Here is a 26485-nt window from a genome sequence, read left to right on the forward strand (position 1 = left end):
TAAGGGATTTTTTGATTTCCTTCCTTTCCATGGATTTTAGAGATTTTTGCTAACATTATTTCTATTTTTCCCTGGATTTTACAGAAATTAACAGAATTTTTTTTTGCGTCTTTGCCACGTTGGACGGAGTAGAGTAGTTGGTACGCCGGCGTCTGATAAGTTATTTTTGATTCAATTTGGAGGGTTGATGAGCGTCTCTAGTTGCCCTCTTCCGTTATGGCTTCCGTCACGTCCGTTCCAATCTCCTCGCTCCTCCCTTTATCCTTCCTCCCTTCTTCCCTCGGCTCTGCTTTACCTTTCCTTCTCTTCCTCAATCTCTGCTGTTCCAGAAGAATCCCATGGCGGAGACGCTCTCCATCGCCGTACCTCCCTTGCCCTGGAGACGAATCGTCGTGCGTTGCGTTCCCTACCTCTCTCTCTGCCCAAGTTTTTGTGTGGATGTTTGTACTAACATTCTCATGCGGGGGCCGGATCTGCTGCCCCCCTTCCCATCCAGTTCATCCTATCCGCCCATGAAAAACGTCCCTTTTTTTTTTTTCTTTTTCAGAGATAGATCCATCGGTGATTTTTAATGTAAAATTTTCTTTAAAAAGGGCTATAATGTCAAAATCACTTTTTTAAGGAGGGCTGTATGCACTTTTTGTCTGGAAGGAAAGCTCTTTACTAACATTCTCTTTATTGTCTGGAAGAAAAGCCGCTAGGAGAGGTTGGATTCTAATTCTTAGATCCTTTGGAATATGGACGGAAATAGAAGAGTAAGTAATGTTGTGTTATTAGGAGGTTTTTGGAGGAATAGTCAGGGATAGAAAAGAATAGCAGATATTATCTTACCAGAAGATTGTACAAAAAACTCTGATTAGAGAGATTTGTAGGGTGTGCCAAGATTGCCATAGGTAAGCCTACCTTTTTAAATCACATAACTGTTAAGTCTCTCTCTCTCTCTCTCTTTCTCTCAAAAAAAAGCGATTTGATTTCCTTGAAAAGTGAAATTACGAAGGAGTGGCTTTAATTCAAAAGTTGCTTACATGGTATTTGTCATAACTTCATAAACTTTTCCTTTACATGGTTTTTCATCTCAGCCAGAACATCATGTTTCTTATCGACAATTCCCTACCTTCTATTTCAGCTGAGATAAATGCAGATCTTAGCATAAATTATTCACTACCGATATCTGAAAACTTGTCTGGTGTTGGCATGGCACACAACATGTAGCTTTTTTAAGTGCAGTTCCTGCTGGATTTTTAGAGATTTTATTGATTTTTAGTAATTTATTTTTTGAGACATTTAAATAAATTATTTGATGTTTTTTGTTTTGCCTGTACACAGGATTGTTGAAAAAGGTTCAAAAGCTCTGAAACTTTAATCCAACATTTGATAACTAAAGGAGGATTGGTTGGCTTGTATACCAACCCTCTCCTCCTTGACCAAGATGGGCCACCTAGTTGGGCATCCTATGCATGCACGCGCAGCCCACCTTGGACAATTGTGGTCATTGGAGTCACTCCATCCTGTGTTACATGGATACTTGTGTCCAGCTCTAAGAATACATGTTGGATACATATATGAATCGAATAGATATCAGACTCTTGGATGCTTAACTTCTTTTTTCTAAGCTTTTATAAATAAATGGATAATTTGACTCTTCCAATAATGAATTCAACCCACCATAATAATGTTGAAAGTGATCTTTTTCTTTTTTAGAGATTGGTCAAGGATGTAGATATTGAATAGCCTTGCAAAATGTTTTTTTCTTGTCTCTCGATAAATTAGAAAGGTTGAAAACATAAATCATGAAAGAGCCTAACAAATAATACAATATTTTATTTTATACAATACCGAAAACATATACAATTATTTTTTGTGTACCCTCTATCTCCTTTTCTCTCTCTTGCCCTGTCAAATACTTGGACATGTGTCTGAATCCAATTCTCGTATCCATGTCTATGCAACATTGATTCTATCCAATGGATTGTGCCAAGAGCTTCTTAAATAGGACAAATGGGTGGTGAAATAGAATTCTCTCATTTTTTCGTTTAATGCTCTCGCTTTGTTTACAAAATTTTGACATTTTAGGCAACAATCAGATTGCTTTGTTCTTTATTGAGGCATACTCTTGAGATAGAAGCCAAACCATTCCGGTGATGTTGTATCCTTGGAGCGTAATCGCTGAATTGCCTGGGTTAGAGAGGGTAATAGAAGCTCTTAATGTAATGACTACGCATGTTGTTCTAGGCTAGGCCATATCTCTCTTATTCTATTTTAAACTATTGCATGCATAATATTGGTAAAAGAGAGTTTAAAAGGTTTTGCTTGCTTGACATTGTTACTTGTTTTTTTTTAAGTTTAACAGGTTCTCTATTTGATTTTAATTTTTCGTTCATAATGTTTTTCCTTGAAATCATATTCTAAATAATATTCCCAGCAGTTCCCTGCAGGATTTTGTTCCTCAACCATGATGTACATGAATACAGTGGTCGTGCAAAAATTCAATTATTTCTTTTTCTTCCGGTTAACGCAAAATATTTGCAAAAACTTTTTAAAAAGATTTTGGAGATATCACATAAGCCCACATTTTCGACAGAACCATGAGCATGTTTAATGATAACGCTACATAATTTCCAAGAAATGTGGCATCGAATAGGTATTGGCTGGCATGCATGCATGGTTACAAACTGACACTCCCTAAACTCTTTATACTATCTCCTCAGGTGATTCTCTCCATCCTCAATCTCGTAAGTACAATAACCCAAAATACTTCTGCATATACATCCTTTTGTTAAATGCATCTGTATTGGAATATTTTTGATGTTTATATTTTCACCCATTGCTTTAGATTATTTCCATCAAACTGGCATGCTATATCAGTCAGATTTTAGATGTGATATGAGTGTGATCGCTTAATGACTAAGATCGTTAATCATGCAAATACTAAAAACAAGGGTGGCAGTGAAAGCCGTTATATCTTTTAATTGGTTGGACCAGTGAAACTGCAGAAGCCACTTGGGCCATTAGAGAGTCTAGTTTTAATACCCCTTGATTTCATCTTAATACAATTAATGGTGGGTTCTCAAAGAACCATCAACTTTGTTGTTAGTTTTTCTTTTGGCCTAAAATAATGTGCTTTTGCTGTGCAGGTGGGTTGTGGAATGGCGGCAATTGATTTTGTGGCAACCGTGGATGCTTTTCCGAAGCCTGATGACAAGATTAGGAGCAAAAGATTGAAGGTATTTACATAAAAAACAATGAAATAGAAAGTCCAACAAGTGCATTATGTTGGGTTAAGTTTTGGAAACTTATTTCAATTCTAGAGGGAGGTTAATTAAAATATTGGGGCGTTAACTTTTATTACTTGGCTTCTTTGGTTGAAGCCAGATTACCTGTACCTAACACTCGAAAACAGGGTATTGGTGAACACTTGGGCATGCCATTGCAAGGAGAAATTTTAAAAATTTCGAAGGATTTGAGACTTTGACGAATCCTAGCATTTGATCCTTGTACTTGAATTTGGATTCTCTCCAGTTCATGATTAAACTGGGGTGGACCAGATCCCCATCACCCTCCTATGTGTTGCAGAATGGTTGGTAATGGAGTGGGGCCTGGATGTTCCTCAATACATGCATGGGTGCCCTGCTCAATCACCATCCATTTTGCAATACACGGATTGTTGATGATGTCGAACTGGACTTGTCCAGTTAAACAGTGAACCAGAGAGGTTCCTATTCATGTTACATAGCTGGTCTCAGATTGAAAATTTACTTAAATATCTAAAAACAGGAAGAAAAAATTTATGAAGAATACTAAAAATAAGGAAAATACATTAAATGCTGTTGTTTAAAATTAGTATCTTTTTTTAGATGATTATCTTTCATATATGTGAGGCTTGCAGAATTGGTAAAGCTAAGACTGATTCACCTGTATCAACGAAGGAAGAAGTTAGCTATAGATCATCATCCATTGCTAATTTGACATGGTTTTTACTTGTGAGAGAACAATATCAATGTAATATCAAAAAATTAAATGTGTGAGTATAAAGATTGCATTGGATCTGATAAACCAAGTTCTTTGCATCAAGTACTTTCCAGCTTTGAATGGTCTGGTGGGTGCTTAGATAGTGGAATTCAACCCAAGTAACTACTTGGAACTAGGATATAGTGTTTCAGGCCCCGAGGCTAAATTAAATCATCCACTTGTCATGTACTCAACTGGCAAGCACAAAATTTACCTGAATTTTCTGGGGCCTCAGGGTCCAAACCAACAAATCATGACCAAGCATAAATGAGAAGGCTAATTACATTGGAAATAACCTCAACCTAGCTGGAATATCAAACTTGTTCAGGTCTCACAAAATCTTAGAACCAAAGCCAAGTCTGCCTTGGAAGCCTACCCAATACACGTGCAGTAACATATGTAGTTTATGGACATATGTGGTAATAAGGACGCTGTTAAATTAAGCAGAAGGTAAGATAATCATACATGACAGTGTTGTGCTGTCCCGAACGGTGTCCTATGTGTTGGTAACTTGGTATAGGGGCGAGCAATACCATGCTGTCCCATATCAGTAAGATACTGGCAGGGGACCCAGTACTAAGATTTAAAACATTGAAAAAATTATATTTCATTAAAGTAAGTATGAAAGGCTTAACAATATTGGAACTCTAATAGTGCATTGACGCTCTAATATTGCAAAGGCTTCATTTTTCGGGGCTTTAATAGCGCTATTAGCTCTTTCATAAGTAATAAATGAAGATTTCTTTAAAAATATGTTCTTTTTTTGAGCATGGCTCTTGTGGGGGAACACAGACTCCAGCATGTTAGTTGCATCCCAGGCATTTCACATTATATAAAGAGATATAGTTCCTATCACTTGCTCAAGCTTTCAATAAATTTTTTCTCCAAAATCTTAGAGGTGAGAGTCTTAGTAACGGTGAATGCACAATGACATTATCAAAGAGAAAAGCTGACTAACAATAAGCGGCAAAACGAGTTATGAAGGGGTCAACAGTTATTAATTAATACGCCTTAAATTAGGATCCCCTCCATATTCTCCTAATGGCTGCGTCCAGGGCTCATGAAATCATGCATTACTTCCTTTTTAGTCATAGTGTCCCATCGACTACTAATATTTGGTGTGTTGCACCAAATTCTAGAACCCTTTTCTTTCTCCTTCAATTCCTTTTCATTGAATAGCTATGATAAAGGATTGAATGTATTCATACTTAGTCATAAGTTTTCATCAAGTTTTTGATCTAAAAGGCATGGACCCCACCATATCTAATTAATATTAGGGTTTTTTGAGTGTATACCCTTATAAATATATGAAATTGCATGAATATCCTCGCAAAGTTGTTATTTGCATGTATACCCTCATAAAACACTTGTTTTGCATGCATATCCTTCTTTTTTTTCTTTTGCATATGTATCCATGCCATCTAAAGTTGTTGAGAAATAAGTGGTTTAAATTTGAAATGACTGAAATACCCTTGATAGGTCGATGCTTAAAATGAAAGATTTATAAAGGTATACGTGCAAATAGCAAATTTGCGAGGGACTTCATGCAATTTTGCATATTTAGGAGGATATACACTCAATTTTTTTTTTTAGGACTTTAGTAATTTCTTTTACTTGTCTATGAGAATGAGTAATGCTAAAGTAACATGATTTAGAAAATCTGCTGATATTAATTTTGGATCTTATAAAGTGCTTCCTTATCAAAAAAAAAAAAATTAAAAACAAAGTAAACAAATATTCATTGATTAGGATATGGTGACTACATCTCGCTTTAAAGGTCAATTTGTAGCCCACACTGCTTAGTATATAGTTTTGAATGCAGATTGTTAGAGGTGTGTTCCCTTCTTACTCTGTGCATGTCATTAGGTCACTCATCAAGACCCTCATACTGCAGTAGTGGCTGGTGACGATGTATGCAGGCCAACGTAGGCCCACAGTGCTGCTGCATCATGTGTTCTTGGATAGTTGAGACAACAGCATGCATGAAATAGAAGGGGAACTTGTCCATGTCAATATATAAGCATCTTATGGCATGCATCAACTTGTTTCTTTTCATAAAGGCCACTAACCCCTTATTAATTGTCTTACATTGGCATGGAAACAAGCAAAATATTGCCATATAGCCAATATGCGTAAGCGTCTTAGTTCCTTATGACATGGAACAAAACCTAATTAAGTAAAGCTTTATCAAGGAACTTTACAAAAAAAGCTTTTTCAATGAAAATGGCATACTATTTACCATCTTCTTTTCTTGTTTATTCCAATCTTTTTGTAGATGTGGCTTAAGATCTGTCTCGTTGTGATCATTGCCATTTGCATCATCTAACATATTGTCGTGTGGCAACCTTGTATAATATTGATGATTTATACCTCATCCACCATTGCATTCAAGTGTATCTGGTGATGCATGTCACATGCATTGCAAAGTAATCAATGGTCCTATATATATTATGTTGCCCAACCTATTAACTCTCCCATAATTTGCACTGTATGCATCTATATTTACTGGTTCACAAAGTAAATTGTGTTCCATGCAAGGTACTAGTTCATGCAAGGCTGTTGGATGACACTTGGGAATTGGTGCAATTACCAATCCCCTCATAGTAAATCTAATAGTCTATTTTATACTACGAGCTTCGCTTGAAGGAGTTACTTAAAAAACAGAGAGGCAGATCGCGTGCCGGTCTGTTACTGTAGGATGTGGTACCATCACAACAATTTCTTTTTTTGCATTCAAGATGCAAGATAAACATTAGTCTAAAAAAAAGATTCTTCGAGTATATACCCTCCTAAATATGTGAAATTGCATGAATACTGTCACAAAGTTGCTATTTGCAGGTATACCCTTTTAAATTTTTCTTCCTGCGCGTCTACCTATTTAAAGTATTTCAGTCATTTTAACTTTAAACTGCTCATTTCTTAACGGTGCTAGATGGTATAGATACATATGTAAAGAAAAGAAGAAAAAGAAGGGTATACATACAAAACAAGTGTTTTATGAGGGTATATATGCAAATAGCATTTTTGTGACGATATTCATGCAATTTCGTGTATTTAGGAGGGTTTACATTCAAAAAATCCTCAATATTAATCATCAAATTAGCATCCCCTATTTTTAAGTTTTGGTAAGAATAGGTTGATGACGTATGAAAGCTTTCACTTTCAATAAAATGCAGGTTCACTGAGTGCTTTTAACATCTTAAACTCTCCTTCATCCATAAAACTCCATTAAAACCTAAAATGCAAATATCTATCCGGATTTTTTCAAGTATAAATATGATGACCTCGAAAATAAGCACCACAGATCTAAAAACATTGTTCCACAATTTTCCTTTCATTTTTTTTTCAAAATACAGGTTCTAGGAGGTGGAAATGCAGGGAATGCTTTAACATGTGCAGCTCGTTTGGGTTTGACACCTAGGCTAATCTCCAAGGTATTTTACCCATGAAGTTTTCTTTAAATATATCAAGTCAAGTTAATATTATGGTCATTATTCTTACTCAGGGCAGAAATTTTTGCTCATTAGTAGTATAATCATTATCCAATGCAAATATTTCTTGAATTTACTAATTCTTCTATTTTGTCTACGACAATATCCTCTAGCAGTTCTTTACTCAGATTGTCATGCTTGCATTTATGTCCATGACCAGGTTGCCGATGATACTCATGGTGGATATATTCTAGCAGAGCTTGAAGCTGATGGAATTGATATTTCTAATGTTGTGGTAGGCTTTACAGTTTAAACTATGTTGTCTGTCGATTGCATTTTTTGGACATTCAATTTTTTTTTTCCTGCAGTTCTGAAGGTATAGCTGTAAATGAGAAAGTTGCAGTCTGTTGAGGTGCTGATATACTTGTATGAACTGAGTACTTCATAGCTATTAATATTTGGCTTTATGCTATAATGATTCTTGCACTCACGGCATTATCTCAAGTTCCATAACATCCAAGCCCTTTTTTTTCAATCCTGGGATCATCATTAAAATTTCTGTGGCCTTCCACGTGAGATCCTCTCATCTTTTGGCAATCTGGTTGCTGATTTGAGTTGCCATCATATCCTTCTTTGGCAGATGTTGTCAAGCTATTACCAGAATTTGACACCCTGACAGTTAATGGTCATTAAAACTGTTGGATTTGACTGGGCCATTGAATTTTGTTTCAATCACTCATTGGAGATTTTTCTAGTGTCATATTTGGTAAAGTGTTCATTTCTTGTATCGTGCGCTACCCAAATTGTAAGCAAATGGTGGTTGCCAACTTTATACTGTCCACCATTTTTTCTAAGTGTTATAGTGTATGAGACCTCTACTGGTCATTTTTTTGACTTTCTTTCACATTACCTTATTGTCTGTCCTTTTATTGATTCAAGATGAATATTGTTAATTGACCTCCCCTACTTATTGAATCATCTGTTAATATCTAGTTAAGCTGTGCATTTCTCCTTTCCATCTGCTTAGCAGAAGTTTTAGTTGTGATTTGTCATGTTGAGCTTTTATAATTTAGGTTGATATGGTAATGGCATTTTTTGGTATTTAAAGGTCATTTTTGGTATGCAATTTGGTATCCTTGGTCCACAGGTTCCTTATTTTGCCATTTAGTCATTTGGTATGCAAGTACTTCAATATGGAATTTGCTTATTGAGCTGCCTACTTCCCAGCTACTACTCATTGCATCACTGCTCATGCTGCTTGTATTAGTGAATCCGAGACTTCAATCATATCCAGGGAAAAAGGAGCTGGATATAAGATATGACGTTGAACTTCTTTGCTATCTGTTTCATCTGTTTTAGACTCGGAGACCTCCCTATCTTTTGTTTGCAAGGTGGGTCGTACCAGGCATGTGTAGGTCTTCTTTATATTTAGTCCTTTTTGCTTTCTGCCGATTTGTTGATATGTTGGATAACCTAAGGACCTATGTTTTTCTCACCCTTAACGGTTTTACCTGACACACAATACCAACATATTTCGAGCCTTATTTGAAAACAACCTCGTTTTCTTGTCACTGACCTATAGATTCTGTACCATCTTTCTGTGTTCAATCTGTCCTTGCTACTTCTCCAGAGAAATTGTCTTTGTTCTTTGAGGGTAACTCTTTTTCTAGTTGTCATCCTTGCTTTCTGTGCTTTATGCAAGGAAGTCTACTTTGTAATGTCTTGATTGAGCTACTAATGCTTCTTGGCATGGACAACTCATCTTATGAATGTTTAGTAAAAAAAAATTAAAAATCTCAATTTTAGCATATTTTTCTAATGATAGGTTTCACTATTTTGGATACACTTCACCAGTTCACCTGTTTCTCGTCTTGTGATGTTATTCAATTATCTAGCTGTTGTCTTTTGTCGTCTCTTGGCTATATATACCAGTTGTCATCTCATTTACTTGCAATATCTTTCTTTCTCTATCATCATGTGGAATTGACGGAGAATCGGATTCGGGAGAACGTAACTTAGTTTGTGAAGTTCAGGGGTAATGGAGTATAGATATCATTATTATTTTATTGGATTAAAGTGGGCACTATGATTCCTAGTTCTTATCTTTTTATTTTATAGCCTCACTATAGTTTTATATCCAATTTAACATGTCTCTAACTTGATATGAAATTCTATGCTTTTTCAGATATGTAATGGGGGAACTTCAACTTTTTCATATGTGATTGTTGATAACCAGATGTAAGCTCAACATTTATCCATTCAGATGCTTACTACAGTGCAGATAATATTCTGACGATCTCGATCCATTGAATGCAATTTTGTCATGTCTCATGTTGCATGCTATGAAGTACGGATGGTTACTAAATATTATGAATGCCCTGATATGTTCAAATTAAAAAAAAGTCCGATATGGATCAATTTGCTATATTTGTCTATAAATTTTCTCTTTGACATATAATTCTAATCGTATTATCAGAAGAATAATGTGCCTATGCAGTTGTTGTAATTGAATATTCAAGATGTCATAAAAAAAAAAAAAAAAAGATGTCAGAAAGATTATTCAACTGATTACAATTGACAATTTCTAACATAATCTTATTAGTAAACCCAGAATCCTAAGCACCTTTGTTCAGGAGGTTCCCGCATGTGGGGTCCTTGGTCTCCACCTATTGTAACTACTACATCTTTAACAAAAATACACAATACGGTTTTCGAAAAGAAGGGAGAAAATTGCACCTCCCACAGTTGAGTACATGAATCATCAACCATTCTTATATTGAAGCTGAACTCAAGTACCTTTATCGAACAGTTGATGATATTTTAGCTAACTTTTTTGTTCTATGATCAGAATGAGATTAGTGATGCCATCATTGGGGCAATGGGCAAACATGCATACCGCATAGACTGCAGAAAGTAAGCTTCTCCTCATCAAAGATAGCTTCCAATGTCCAAAAGTGAGTGAGGAGAAGGACTTACCTGAATGAACATAGTTATTTTGGTTAAGAAAGCCCATAATGGTATAATGACTTTTTAGCCTTGGTCATTTTTTGTGCATCAAAATAAGTCGGTGGACCAAGGATGCATATTGTGACATGTAACAAAAGATAAATGGCCAACCATGACCAAAGGTTGTTTTCTCAGTTGACTTAAAATAGTGATGTCTAAATAATACAAATAAAAAGGAGTTTGATTTGCCAGACTAAGTTTGTCAAACACCACTGGTTCTCTCTCCTTTGTTTTTTTTTCCCCTCTTTTCTACTAGATCAACAATACTGTGACTGTTCAATCATTATGCTTTTCTTTTCCTTTTTTCTTTTTTTTTAATATCTCTTCAAGGAATGCTCTCATCTGATGCTTGCTGGATTAAATGTCTGTGTATTGAAAGAAGCCTTCAAGATTGATTATAATTAAATTTCATGCCACATCTCAATAGAGTTAATACAATTTTACTAATGACTGAATGCTTACTGAGGAATCTTCTTGTTTAGCATGTCTCGTCTGGATGATTGTTTTGGCAGGGTAGTTTCTAAAGTTTGTCATCTTTATAGGAAAACTCGTACATGTATATACACACCCGTGTACCCTGCCATGGTACCTGAGGACTTGCCCAGATCAAGTTTGTTATCTGCCCTGGATGAAGCAAAACTGGTATATTTTGATGGATGGTTGCATAGGACTGCTTTGGTTATTGCGCAGCAGGTATCCCCATATTATTAATATTTTTGAGAACACAACCAAATATTAAACACCTACTTTGTGCATGCATGTTCAGAGCAAGCAAGCTTACTATTGCCGTGCAATTAGTTAAGTCAGTATAATATCAACTACAATTGTAAGATAACATGACTGGTTTTTGTGCTAATAGCATAACTGCTTTTTTGTGCAAAGAAGATAATGTCAAGGCCCAGCTTGTACTACCATTTACAAAACTTCTAAATACATATACTGATATATCTTCAGACATGTATATTATGCCAGTCTAATTTAAGCTTAACCAGTCTTGTAATTATGCCTTCTCTACTTGCTACATACAGATTTTGCAGTAGTTTGGATTAGGAAAAGTTGATGTTTCAGCATTCATCAGTTGTTAAATCTTATGTTTTTTTTTTCAAAAAAAAAGTAAAAAATCAAAAGGCTAGTGTTACCCATATATCTTCCATTCATCAGGATAAGGAAAAGAAGCTCATGTCCTAGCAATACAAGAAGGCCTAAAATCTGTTATATCAGAATGTCAACAACTTGATAAGCATTCTGCAGAAAACACACTAACCATGTGCTAAGAAGCATTACTAAAATCACAACTAGAAACAAATGCTAGTCCAATCTTGTAACAAAAATCAAAAAAGGGTTAACTAACTTATTTCCCATCAACCAGCCACTCGGAATGCTTCAAGTCAGACTGCACTGTCGTCATGCCTTGATTCCCTATGAAGAACCTCAGGAAGAGACATCATTTCTTCCTGTTACCCAAGTATTCCCTTTATAGCCAAAGACAGAAAATAGATATTATGTAGGATGGTATTCAAGTTGGGCTGGCAAGATCATCTCTCTCACCAAATACACCAGTGCCGAACAACTACTCCACAATCGTGTTCCACTTTCTACTTCTCCACCTGCTTGGTTCTCCTGACTAGATAGAGAGGTCTGATGAACCTAGGAATTCTTTGTAGTTTCAAATTGATGTGTGTTGCAGTAGGTAGGGAGAATAATGAAACAAGAAGAAAAAAGAAAAAGAACAAGAACACAATATTTATGTGGTTTGGTCTGTTGACCTATGTTCATGGACAAGGACGATGCAAAAGTTTCGTGTAGAAAACTAGATTACAGAGTATAAGATTTCCTCACAAACTCTAGCCTCCAAGACACCCAATTTCTAGAACACTCAATTGCCCTCTTCCCTTAGGGTTACAAGAGATATATATAATAGTATAAGTTGATTTAGACTCGAACTACCAATTATATATGTAACCGGTTGGATGAACTATCTATTACTAGTTCAAGTCTAAATCGACTTACTCTATTATAAATATCTCTTGTAACCCTAAAGGAAGGGAACAATTGAGTGTTCTAGAGATCCGGTGTATTGGGGGCTAGAGTTTGTGAGAAAATTTTATACTTTGTAATTTTCAGTTTTTTATAGTAAAACTTTTGCATCATCTCTGCCCATGGACGTAGGTCAATAAACTGAACCACATAAATATTGTATGTTCTTGTTCCTTTTTCTTTTTTCTTATTGTTTTGTTGTTCTCCCAGCCGCCGCAACAAACCGCTTCGGAAAAAGGCCCCTTTTTTGTCTCTCTAAAGCTTGTAAACTCTAAGATATACTCAACAATGCGCTTTAATGCCAAAATATGGTTCTCTCATATTAATGTAAAGGTATAGCGATATAGTTCTTATGCCAGTAAAGACTTATTCAATGTGGTGTAATGGCAGCTGTATGAACACCCAAAGCCAACAATTGTTGTGAGAATTCTAGGTACTTGTAATTGATAGTCTTCCAGTGACCGTCTGAAGCAGATTATCTATGCATTTTGGTTTCTACCAGTGGATGAAATCACGTCACAATATCAGGTTTTACATGCTAATACAAATTAAATGGACCAGTAATAATACAGAGTGCAAGACAAATCCTGTGGGGGCAATAACTCTTGCACTCTCCATGTGCTCAAAGTTTGTATTTAATGGTTTCAAGATTGTTAAAATAGACTTCAAAAACAATGATCATCTTTATTTTTTATTTTTTATTTTTGGGAATAGCCCAGAGGGCCTTCTCATTATGGATTTACGTATCCCATGCTGTAGCATCAACATAAAGTAAATATTTTATTGAACTGTAAGAATAATTTTCAGGCGATATCAAAAATGCTCTTGTACCTATTTTCAGATTGTATCACTATGAAAATGTTGTATAATCCTCTACATGGATTTTTCTATTTCAATTAGTGTTTTCCTGGGCTAATATTATGGTCAAGAGCTTTCAACATGATAATGGAGCTTGTGTAATTTATCTTGTGCAGGCAGCTGAAATGAATATACCTATTTTGATTGATGCAGAAACAAATAAGTCAGGCTTGAATGGCTTACTTGATCTGGCAAGTTATATTATATGTTCAGAAAAATTTCCACAGGTATACAAAGAACTTGTATGCACACATTATGCCTTCTTTTGCAATTGCTTAAGGGAAGCATCTTAAATGTACCCCAGAATTTCTGGTTTCTTGCAATATTTTATTCATATATATCAATATAATCTATGAACATATATTTAATTTTCTGAAAACATAAGACCATAAGGTATTGAATCCCCTAGAATCCTGACTGCAGAAATTTCCTACAATCTAAACCACGTCACCTGCCATATGGTAGAATTTGTGGCGGTAACTTGTGTGCACAGGATCAGTGATCAAGAAACCATGCAAAATCACAGACCAATAGGTTAGAGAGTGTTCCTTTTGCTATGAAGCCGATATTGTCGAATTCTTCCTCGTCTCGTCATTCCTATGCTGTAGCTGAATGTGTGCACAACCTACTTGAGACATGACATTATCCGGTTTTCTCTCTACTCACTCTCTGACTGTAACAAGAGGATTGATTGGGATCCATCTCATAAGGCTATCTTTCAGTGTGTGGAGAGAGGGATTGGGGCCTTGTGTTTATAATTGAATTTAGACCTCCCATCATAGTCCTAGGTCTAGTGGGATCTTATTTTCTTCTATATGTAACGAGGAATAGTGTCCTTGATTGGGAAACCTTTTAAAGATGATTCATGTTTTATCAAAACAAAATCCTTAGGAGATCCTAACTAATGATAAGACACATTAGGAAATAATTCTAACACTTTATACTTGGCTAAAGAAGAGTTTAACCATTACATGCATGGTCTGCTGTACTGCCATGTATCGCCCGATATGGGGCATATTGTACCATACCAGGAGGAAATCGGTGCAAAACTCAAATTCGAGTTAGTACAAGCCCCGTATTGACCTATACCATGGCGTACTGACTTGTACCGAAGCATACCAACTTGTATCAAAGCGTTCCAATATGTATCGAGATGCATACCGACCCATACCGAAGCGTACTAATATGTATCAATGCATACTGAGATAAAAATTGAGAAAAAATGGTTAGAGAGCTATTTCAGTACAAAATGCGTACAATATCGTATCGAATTGGTAAAGCACCGATACGCTATCCGGTACCGAAATTGTGGATCTTGATTATACACTTGTCATATACTTGGGTAAGATGATTCTTATGGATCGGATGGTTTAGGATGACATGGTGCTGGTGTGTAAATTGAGTTAGGTGTACTACCTTTAGACCAATAATTCTGAAACTATCTTAAGGAAATTCTAAAACCTTGTCAGTTTCAATTCCTCTTTTTGGGGTTTAAATCTAGAACTTTAAGACAAAACTTCTGAATGCAGTTATTCCAGGCAACTCTCACTATTTTTTTGTATATAACAGACATAACCATTAATGCTTGTCCTATCCCCATGGATTTGCTTTACTTTATAATTTTTGATATTCACTGCGATAAGAGTTCGTACATCTATTATATAGTTTCCATCCAGCTTTTTTTTCCTCTCTACATAGTGTTACAAAATGTTCTGATATATGGGTTGGCGACACCTTTTATAGTGTTCGAATCAGGAGTAATTAATTCAGGTAAAAGCCGATCTGGTCTGACCAGCATCTGTAGTGATCATGAGCATTGATCAAATGATCTTATCCCCCCTGGCCATATCTGATGGCATAAATCAGGAGTGGTTGAGCACATTCAACTGCAGAAGCAGAGAAGCTGTTGCTCCAAAAAACTAGAAATCAAGAGAAACTATAAAGCTTTTGTTAAAAAACATACGGTTGTTATGTATAAATTGATACATGCTTGGTATTCATTAAGTATCAAATCTCATCAACAAGATGGATTCTTTGAATCAAAGATCTAAGTGCAGGTGCTACTACTTCACGCCCGCTATACGGGATTGTATTGGTAAGATTCTGTACTAATATGCTCCCTCTACCAGTATTGAACTGACACATAATATTCTCACTTTTCAATGCCAGCACATGGAGGCATGCCATGTGTCGATACAACATTATACCATACCAGTCCATACCAATAGCAATACTTCAAAACAAGGTTTTAACTACTAACTCGTATTGGTCAGTGCTAGAAATACTATGCTGATCCCGTACAGTATGCCTCTGCTCTGACACACGGTACAGCTGCTGTACCCTGTGCCATTATGTGGGCATACAATACCAACTGGACTTGAACTGGTACGTTACCGGTACAAGGTTTTATACCAAGACTAAAGACATTTCTTTAAACTTTGCTTTTCAAATTAATTTCACAACTTGCACATACAGTTAGCAGTAGACTAGATTCAGGTTAGATTAAAAAATATAATTTAAAATATCATGCAGAATCAAACAATTGAAGTCTACTAGTTATTGGAAACATAATTCATTAAGGAGTGGGATCCATGCTAAAATTATTTTTACACTGATTGAAGTTCTTAATTTCATATTTCTTGATGAAGTTGATACTTGACTGCATGCATTTTCTCTTGATGCAAATTGGCAACCTTTTGGAATGATTTGTCTTTCTTTTTTTTATATATAAAAAAACTTGCCAAACTACATTTGCTTGGTCTTATCATTTATTTGGCTTTAATTAAACTACTTAAGTTGAATTGCCCTCTTTAAAACCTTGTCACATTTGTAGAAACATAATATATTCTTGGTGACTAATAGTGCATGAGGTAAAGAAGCCTTCTTGGTATGACAGAAGGGGCAATTTGATTTAGGCAATGGAACATTTGTATGACCCTTAAATTTATCTATATATTTGATGCAGGCAGATGTAATTATTCTTTTGCAACTTATAAAGTCCCTGTTTGTATTAATAACATTTTGTGTAATGGCAGGAGTGGACATCAATCCCATCCATTACATATGCATTAGTATCCATTCTTCTACGGTTTCCTCATGTCAGATTTGCAATTGCAACCCTTGGAGAAAAAGGCTGTATAATGCTTGAGAGGAGCATAGATGGTGAGTTCATGACTAGGTTTGGATATGCATAAATAGGTCTTTGTAGAACTGTGGGCTAGAGGATTGGGATAATATATGGCTGTATTTCTTGGGTTTTATCATTTCAAGTTTGATTTTTTTTTAGTAGCTACTAAATATTTCTTTAAACAGATGAAGGTTCTGATATAGATGAAACCGATGTAGAGAACTTGCTTGAATCGCTAAAGATGAGAGTTGATAAAGATAATGTGCTCCCATCATGTGTATCATCTGAGGTATGTTGAATGAACATACATTAAAGATATTCTTCTCAATCACCACCTGTGCTTGGATGAACTCACAATTACAAGGCTACATCACATTTTTATCAATTTTGTAAATTCAATTTTGTAAATTCAATTTTGAAAATTCAATTTTGAAATAAAAGAATTAGTTTTCAACTTATCAATTTTCCAAATAACCAATATATCATGAGTCTATTGAAATTGCTTGGATGCTCTTTTGAGACTGAGCTCAAGTTTCAGAACTCTACTGGAGTAAATTTCAGTGTTTTAATCTTGTCTGTGAATCATTCTTAAGAGCTTTTCTTTGCCTCCTTACTCTAGTTGTTTGCTAAAAATAATGTTCTTATTGATAGTTTATAGGATTCCAATTTTGTTAAGGTAGACTATAGCTATCTACTGAAGTCTTTTCATTAATTTGAAAGGGCTGTTTATGGGACGTAAGTGGTTATTTCTTTTTCCATTCTTAGTGCATGAGGTTATGTGCCCCTGGAGTAGGCACTATTAGTGGGAGATTGCTTTTAGGCACAGCAGAGATCATACCTTCTTCAGAGATCGTTGACACCACAGGTGCTGGAGATGCATTTATTGGAGCAATCCTTTATGGTGCGTGGAGTCCATTGTGTTCTTCTTCTGTTGCCTTATCTCATCATTTGTTGATCTTGTATGTGCTAGTTTAATTAATTACTCCTCTTATTTTCTTACAGCTCAAAAATTTCCATTTAATAAACCTTTGCTAACGTATAGGGCACTTTCTCTGGACTCAGCATGTCATTAGAAGTTTCTACCTTCGGTGAATCAAGATGAGATTGGGAGAGTCACATTGGTTGTTGAGATTTTTTTAAAATAAATCTCTTTGAAAGATTCTTCAAAACATATGATGTTCTTCTTGTGCAATGAAATTCTGAAGTTAAAAAAAAGTAAATATTGATGCATGCTTTTTATTAAAAAAAGTAAGAAGTATGTATAGATGCATGGACAACCATACAACTTCGGGTTTACGTAGAAATTGGAAAGATGTCCATTTTCTTCTAATTTCTGAAGGGTGTTACTTGTCCATGTATAAAGGATATTAGGGAAGTGTTCTCTGCTCTAGTTATGTTTTAGCATTTATTCTTGCTTGGAAGTAGGCTTAACTTTAGAATGGGTGCTTGTGTTGCATGTGGTGTCTTTCTAAAATGCATTATTGGGCTTCAAATAAGAAAAAAAATATTCACGTCTTCTTTGATCTTTGATCGTTTTTATTTGACCTTCTCATGTCTTCACTCTCCATCTGTAAGCTTTAAATATTCCTAAGATATGTATATGAAGAGATTCTGGATGTGCAAGCAAACGACTACTTTCTTGAAGTGGATTTAATGTTTGGCAATCAGTTGAGATTTGGGAGTTTCTTGACATTTGTTTACTGGAGATATGGTGAAAAATAGAACAATATACCAATGTCTCTGTTTCCTTGTACATACGGCAAAGGACCTCTTAGTCCTAGTGACATTTGCTGCCTCTGCGAGCCCTGATGCAATAGAATGACTGTCTTTGTAAACTCCAGCAAAGAGGTAATGTATCTATGACATACATGTGTTCAATATGATAGCTGAGATCTTTTTCGGAATATGAAGTTAGCTGGTACAACTGAACCTCGGAATGTCTCTCTGAACTCTATGAGATAATCACTCGCATCATTTAAAAGGATTCATGGCAATGGTCAAATTTCCACCTGTGTGCATATTATTTTAGGCTTTTGCTAATTCGGTCTCTATCCGTCCAAGAGCAAAAGCTGATTTTTTCCTCAATGAGCGCACACTGAGCTGGAGAATCCTTTCTACAAGTCATGGCCAGGTGGTTATCCTATGTTAGGACTTAGGATGTTGAGACAACCAAGCTCTTCACTAACCCACTAGCCAGTATGTTGCTTGAATCAGTCTCCTTTGATTTGCATTCGTCTTCTACGTTCACTTCATTCCGGCAAAAGAAGAAGGTACCTAACTCTTCTTTTTAATTCTTTTATCCATCTGAATTGTTAGTTGTTTCTTTGCTATGAAAATCACATAGTTATTGTGAGCCGGTTGTAATGTATCTGGGTGTGGGACATAATTTGCTACTTTAGTTCTCATATCCTCGATATTTTGTTCAGTTGCTGGCTTAGGCATATAGATGAATTCTTCTTGTCACCCATTGTTCATTCGCTATGTTTTGGTTGTCATACAAAATTTTTGAACCTCTGTTCTTACAATATTCCTCCTTTGTTGCGTGACATGATCTTCTAGTGATTAGCACTCACTAGGATGCTGGTGATGACTGACTGAATTATTAATATTGTCTAATCCAAGGTATGCCAAACTGGTACCGGTTGCGTACCGGTCGGCTACTGGACCGGTTCGGACCAAATCGAACCAATATCAAACCGGTACCTTGATTTGACCACAACGCGGATGCACTGTGGCAAAAAAAAAATGAACTGGTGCGAATGGATCGGTTCGCACCGATTCCTAGCCGAACCGGACGGAATTGGTTCCGTCTGGTATGCCTTAAGTACCGGCCGGTTCCGGCCTGTACAGGCCAGTTTCGGGCTGAAACCGTTTTCCACCACCGAACCGGACCGGTTAGGTACGGGTTAAACCGGCTGGTACGAGCAGCATTTCTTGGTCTAATCTCCAGGCTAATGAGACCATCTTACTTGCATTTTTGTGGTTAAAATGCCTCCATGATATGGAGTCTCACAGTTTGGCATTCATCATCATTGGTATACAAGGGACCATTTTTAGGCATAATTTTGAACAGTTTCTTCTGCAGATTGTGATTTCATGGAAGCTGGGTTAATCCTGTCTCTTTGGCATCTAACTCAAAGTAGCATCAGTTGATCCACAATCTTCTGAATATATATTTTTTTTCCTTCAGAGGTACATGTTCTGTCCTGGCAAAGCATGTGCCATTCTGGCACGTGTTTGGCATGGTATGAGGCTATGAGCATAGATGTCTAAATCCTTGATTTTGAATGGGAATTATGACGGGCCAATTAGGTTGTTCCAGTGTTGGAATATATTATCTCCATGCTTGTTGGAATTTGACCCTGCAAGCATATCAGATGTTCACAAGGAAAGCAATGGTGCTGAAGACAAGACTAGATAGCCGAGCAGAAGTACCAACTGCTTTGTTGATCTGGGAGGAGAATATCCTATTTGAAGTTTCACCTATGAAACAGTTAGATCTAGCAAGCTGTATGTTTCAAGGTTGTAACTAGCATGGAGCTACTATTTAGTCTAATGGCTAACTTATCAGGAAAAAGCACTAGGACTGTTTCAACTTATCCTGATAGAAGTGGTTTAAAAAGTCCACGTGCACTCAAAGGCTCTATGATACAGTTGTTGGGTCTGAGCTGGCTGCCTGAAGTGCTCTTATATGTCTTATTTTATAGTTGTTCAGCTTTCTGACTGGTTGGTAGATACACTAGTAACACCACAAGAGCTTCAGGTTTTATAACTCCTTCCCTGTCAAGGAGTTTCAATGGTGATTCCTTTGCGAATTTAACTCTCTCTAGCGCACCAAAATCCTCTTTAATGTTAAATTTAGGAGCTGCCTATTCAATGATATTCATTCATCATCCTTGCAGTTTGTTTACATGTCCTGTTAAAGACTTTTCACACCTTTGGTCCTTTTCACTTGCATTGCCTTGTATCACTTTTATCCTGTACTAGGATTATTGAATGGTTTGTAGAAAACAGTGATGAGTCACATGTTGCTCTCTATATGGATAATGTTTGAAAGGTAAGGTATAGAAACATGCTTTTTGGGGAACTAATGGGTGCCCCAAAGCATTCTTGTTTCTTTTATGTTGCTGACTAACCTGCCCTTTTCATACTTGCTAGTTTATGTCATACTTGTAGACACTTTAACATTTTATTTCTTTTTTTGCACTATTATTAGCACTGTGTGCAGAGATGCCCCCGGAGAAGATGTTGCCTTTTGCTGCTCAAGTGGTAAAGTTGTTCTTCCCTTTTTATCTGCATGGTTCGTAGTACCTTTATAAAATTTACTTCATTAATCACTACCAAATGGAAAGACTCGACAAAGCAAAATGTCGTCAAAAAGAAAGGGAAGATGTCTGCACATAGAACTCATTTTCTATATCAGAATATTTCAGATGTCATCATAAATTATTTTCGCATTTTGTCTATTCACCATTCACATGAAATGGGCATTATGTCGTTTGATCGCAGGCTGCCTTATGCTGTAGAGCACTTGGTGCTCGGACTGGTTTACCTCGACGGATGGATCCTCGCCTGGCTCCATTCTTACAATAGACTGTTACTCCTATAAGAAGTTCGATGCTGTGAAATTTTAGCATGGAACTCTTTAATAGCCAGTATCACACTTGGACAAGCAGCATGTATCAAAAATGATGGAAACTCTTTTGTAACATTCTTACTGATAATTTCACTTAGATAATTTATGTAGTTTAACATTCTCTTATAAAATTTCACCTAGACCCTCAAGTCCCCTCATATCCTTTTTGCAGATACAAGCGAAGTTACTCACATTCTTACTGATAATTCAAATAAGGCCACCTATCATCTTTGTCCTTAGTGCAAATAAGGCCACTCATATCCTCAGGTTTCATTTATACCACTTGGGCGAAGGTCAACTTATACCACCTAATGAGAGGTTCCTCATTGATAATGATGAGGCCACTAATATACCACCTAACTAGGGGTTCATATAGATTATCATTGGTCATATAAATGAGGTTACAAGTACCATACAAAAGAGATTCGCCATTGGTAGATTGACTGAGGACACTTTTAGCTTAAACAAATATCGTTATTTTGACCGAATTTCATACTGGACTAACTATTAAATGCTCCAAACGAAGTAAATACTGAATTTCAAGACCTATATTTAGAAGAATCCAAAAATAACGTAATTGCAAGTGAGAGGACATATACATAAGTTTGAAACGATAGTTCCTAGTTTCATGATTTGTAAGTAGAATCTAGATTAACTTCAAAACTCACTTGAGTCCAGACTTCCTTTTTTATAATAATAATATTTTAAAAAAAAGCCAGTGATTGTTTGGCAATGATGGTTTTCAAAAGCAAGCTGACAAATTGATATGGAATACATGGTTGAAATTTCAAGACATAACCTTAGAAGTTCGAAATAACATGTATCGTGGTGTTGAATAAAATTTATGGCAACACAAAAGTTTGGCTTATAGTACAAAGAAAACTTTCCCACCTCAGAATGACAATTACAGCATTAAAGAATAATTTGCTAGGAATTTTGGATGGAATTACAATTGACATCTGGGATGATTCATGCTTCTAGATAGACAGCTCCTTTTGGGAAGTATTTATGGTTATTTAATTTCTTTTGAGTGCTGCTTTCTTGTTTATAGTCATTGTGCAAAGGCTAATTTCAAGTGCTACGTAAGACAAACGATAACTATCTCATTAAGAAAATCATGTAACATGAAAACTTCTCTGTCATGTAAATATTTACTTGTGATTCCACCCATGTACTTGAGGTCTCAATCTAACAAATATTTATCCATTGATTTCATTACAAATATTAATTCCCCCCAAGCTATCATTTATGATCTTACACTTCTTGTTTGGCGATTTCATGATTTATCCTCTTCTATACTCATAGCCAAAAGATGATGGGAAAGTAGTTTGCTAGGACTCCTTAAATCGGTTGCTGGAAACTTCATGTTTGGTTTTCTGTCACTATTTTCTGCCAACATTAGAACCACTGTCACTGAAACCTGGAACCACCCTATGCACGGTAACCGGACCTCAAAGGATTTGATTGTGGAAGCTTTGATAGTTTGGTTTCGGCTATGGCTTTTGAGTTCATGCCCTGCTTTTGCTTGCACTCATGCTGACAAATTCTAGTTTGGATTGCATCTTCAAGCTTAAGCAGCAGTTGACATGCTACTGAACTACTACTCTAGAGTATTTATTTATTTTAAGTTGTTGCTGGAAATTGGACCCGGAGGTGTCTGCGGACCGAGGAGGAGGAGCTCCGGCGGAAGATGCGGCGGTGGGCTGCGTTCTTCGGGGGACCTGCAAGAAGCCGGTGGCTGGGGGTTCCAGCGCCGGCCCTCCAATGCTTAAGTCAGAGGGGGTTTTTGTGGAGAAAAGAGAGATTGTGTGAGAGAAAAAATCTTCCTTCCTCAGAAGGAAGAGTCCCCTTTTATAAGAGAGGTGCAAGTGTTACCTGTGACTAGACGTGACTGTGCGAATTAATGAGTTACCGTCATGATTGGACATAATCGTGTGAATTAATGAGTTGCCGTGAATGGCCTGAGATTTTGGGCTGGCTGGAGGTTCGTTGAGACCGTGCGCATTTAATCGTTGACAGTCGCTAGGGCGAAGATCGCGGAATTGGATTCCGGATGAGAAGGAGGACTTGATTTCCGGTGGAGTAGAGGGGTCTGCTTCATCCTTTGACTGGGTCTCTTTCGGGGCTTGAGGTCGATCGGGCTCAGCTTAATTGAGACTAAGGCTGCAAGACTGCGAGCTCTGAGGTCGAACGCGCTCGAGGTCGGACGTCTCGAGGTCGGGCGCCTTGGAGTCGGGCGCGCTCGAGGTTGGGCGCCTTGAGGTCGAGCTCTTTGAAGGTTGTCGTCGTTGTGCTCGTCATCACATGCCAGCGATATATCCACTTGTTTTGGGCAATCCATTTTTCCCCCAACATAAGTCATTACTCTTTAGGGTGGCTGCCTGAATTCACTTGGTCATCGTTCTCTGATCGTGTCCTTCTTACTGCTTATAGTTGCTACATATTAGAGTATGAGAAGCGAAGGCATGGATTGGAAATACTACTTTAATTTTACAATTGGATTGCGGAAGCGATTATATTGTTAGTATGATATGCAATGCATGGATTGAAATTATAAAGAAGGGAGCTGAAAAACCAGTTCAAGAGACCTTCCTTCCCCCATCCACCAAAAGAGGGGAAAGAAAACAAAAAACAAAAACGTTGCTGGATGGCTTTACTTTATGTGCATCTTGGATGATAGTAATTTGCGGGGACATGCTCCCCAAAGACAAATGAAGTTTTGAATCGATGATGTAACAATCTAGAACTTCACCTAAAATGGCTAGCTCGAAAGTATTTTCTGGATTCGTTAGTATATAAGCATTCAAGATCTACTCAACGAATAATCGATGTGCAACTAAATACATGTCTATATGGATTCTCACATATTCCTTTTATTTAAGTTCCGACGTCATCATCAGATTAAGAGTTCAAATTCATTCAAATCTAATTATAAGCCCCACAATCGGTCCGTGGTCAGTTCCAATGAATCCGTGCTACAGTGTTTCCTAGTGCATATAGGTTATGGGCTGGGTCCGTTTTGATATTATTTGTAACAACTTAAGACCTCACCCAAAATGGATGTAGGACTTGGAGGATCTGATTTCTTGCTTGCAGGAGATGTTTCTCACGAGCAGAGCGTGAACGGACATCTAAAAGACGCCATAAAGATTTTTTGCATCAACTTTTCTTAGCAGTGATTATGTCATTATAAAAACAGATGATATCCACATTGCTGCCCGATATAGATAGTATTCTAGGCTTCTAGCAAGGTTACCCACTTGAGATCACCTGCCTCTTTTTCTTTTGCGAGTTAGTTGGAAACCTCAGGAAGGGATAACAAAGGGAGCGGATAAGAAAATCCTATGTGAACTCTGAAAGTAGTTTTCCTTGGCAAGCCTCCTGGATCTTTGATTCTCTCATCAGAGTTGTCCATGTAATTCTTTTCCCCGACTCGACTCTACAGAACATTTTACAATATAAACAGCTTCCAAAGTTCAATTTAAGTGAACAAAAGATATTCGCAATAAGTTTTGCATGGTTGAATTCAAATCTTGCACCACTATTATAGATGTTGATGGAATGGTGGGAGTAGGGGCTTTTGAAGAGTAGACAATGAAGAAGCCATGGAACAAAGTCTTTGGACGGCTGGGATCGAGACGGACATTAAGATAGCTGAAGGCGATTGTTGGCACACGTTATGCATGCATGCCGATTTGTCAAAATCATTGCAATTGTCATCTTCAATGATTCCGTCAAAGATTTTGTTGTTCAACATCTCACTTGGAAGAAATGGGAAGTCGCCCAGATTCCAAGTTTCAATCTCAAAGAGGATCCTGAGGGGTTGAGTTAAAGTGATAGGACCGTTGTTCACACTTCTTCTTTTATATGCCTTTTTTTTTTTTTTTTTCCTTGTGAGGAGAGCATATATGGAATGTTGATGCCACCTACCCTTCGAGCAAGACAAAGCCCGAAACTGTTGAGTACTTATTGCAGCAATAAGAGTGTTCTTGCGCTAATTTGGAAAGCACGGCAGCTTCTCTATCCTCGGCTGGAAATTATAGGGAGGGCACGATAACCATGTGCTCCTGAACAAAGAAAAAGCTATGATGGCCATGCTTTTGGCTGTTCTGAGACGTTTTTCAATGTGTCACACGCCCTGGATCAGGACATAATTTGTTGCACCTCAAATTCGGTCCGTAACACGACTATACTACTGTAAAGTAATAATCCATAATAACACAAAGCTCATAATAATAATAATTTTTTCATGTAATAAATAATATCTAATCATATTCATTTGCAAATCAAAAGAAGTAGGTATAGCGCATCTAAATAAACTATTTGAGTTTGCAAGATTATAACCCAAATTTATTTGTATAACTACATCTATAATTTTTTTGTAACTACGCTGCAAACTCTATTTTCTTTTATTCTTTCTTGCTCTTAGCAACCTACTTATCTGAAATAAAAACAAAAAGAGAGATATGTGCTTTGCAGCGCCCGCGGTCGAAGCCAGGGTACGTACATGTGTGTGTGTGTGTGTGTGTGTGTGTGTGGAGGCTATTATGCATAACAAATTTGGAGTAGATAACAGCCTGCATTAGGTTATCCTTTTTCTGCGGAAAAAATATGCATATCCGGTCATTTTTTTATATTGTGATGATGCACGTGGTTAATTTAAGAGCAAGGACCATTAAAATAGATCCTATCGACCGACCGAAAGATATTCCTATCTTTTATTTTTTGGTGCTGAGAATTCTTAAATATACCAATGAACTGGCGCATTTCCTTTTATATATATATAGAGAGAGAGAGAGAGAAGAAACAGTGCATCCAACGAGGAAAAATTTTGTTTGACTGAAAAAATTCTGCTACAAAAGACGCTGACATTTAAATCGCAGCAGAGGCAGTTTCAAAGAAAGTTTGCACAAGAAAACAATGAAGAGCACCCTTTTGGACCAATCGACAAGGTCCCTTTTGGATTCCCCTGCACCTACGCCATGAAAACGAGCACCTGCAGCTAAGGGCCAGCGTATGAAGTGCCTTCCAAGCTTTGCCGGTCCCGGTGGAAGTCAGTTGGTGGGAAATGGATGGACCTATCCCACGCCAGCCCAAGGGTTGAACGTCCCAACAATTCCAATCCTATTAACAAGAGTCGCCCGCAGGCCACGATGCGCAGTCTGCAGTGCAGAGTGCCGTGCAGCAGTCTTCCTCGTCATCGGCAGATGGATGGCTATCAAAAAAGACAGTCTTATGAGTTATACATGGCGTGCCTTATTGGATGACTGTTTATCTTCTGATGACGGTTATCGAGTGCTGCACGGCACTTTGTGGTGCGAAAAGTGCACCATAGAGGATTCTGGATCAAGCGAACAAGCAAACAAACAAGAGAAGTCAAGT

General features: G+C 37.0%; 1 protein-coding gene across 5 annotated transcripts; it reads left to right on the top strand.

Annotated features, from left to right (window-relative positions):
• Nucleotides 1–206: 206 nt before the first annotated feature.
• On the top strand, nucleotides 207–21243 carry LOC103722190 (sulfofructose kinase-like). Of its 5 annotated transcripts, none has more exons than XM_008812660.4 (12): nucleotides 209–392; nucleotides 3135–3224; nucleotides 7365–7442; nucleotides 7660–7734; nucleotides 9625–9677; nucleotides 10988–11138; nucleotides 13457–13567; nucleotides 16376–16502; nucleotides 16653–16756; nucleotides 17233–17368; nucleotides 20684–20736; nucleotides 20977–21243. In XM_008812660.4, exons 1-12 carry the CDS (start codon nucleotides 339–341, stop codon nucleotides 21058–21060), a joined length of 1116 nt encoding a protein of 371 aa, XP_008810882.1. In that variant the 5' UTR covers nucleotides 209–338; the 3' UTR covers nucleotides 21061–21243. The 5 variants fall into 5 exon arrangements, with proteins under 5 accessions (XP_038979161.1, XP_008810885.1, XP_026666231.1 ...); XM_008812661.4 differs by lacking the exon at nucleotides 209–392 and adding an exon at nucleotides 414–2189; XM_039123233.1 differs by having other exon boundaries at nucleotides 207–392; nucleotides 17510–21243.
• The last annotated feature ends 5242 nt before the right edge of the window (nucleotides 21244–26485 follow it).

This window comes from Phoenix dactylifera, chromosome 2 (assembly GCF_009389715.1).
Source record: "Phoenix dactylifera cultivar Barhee BC4 chromosome 2, palm_55x_up_171113_PBpolish2nd_filt_p, whole genome shotgun sequence".
NCBI classification, from domain to species: domain Eukaryota; kingdom Viridiplantae; phylum Streptophyta; class Magnoliopsida; order Arecales; family Arecaceae; genus Phoenix; species Phoenix dactylifera.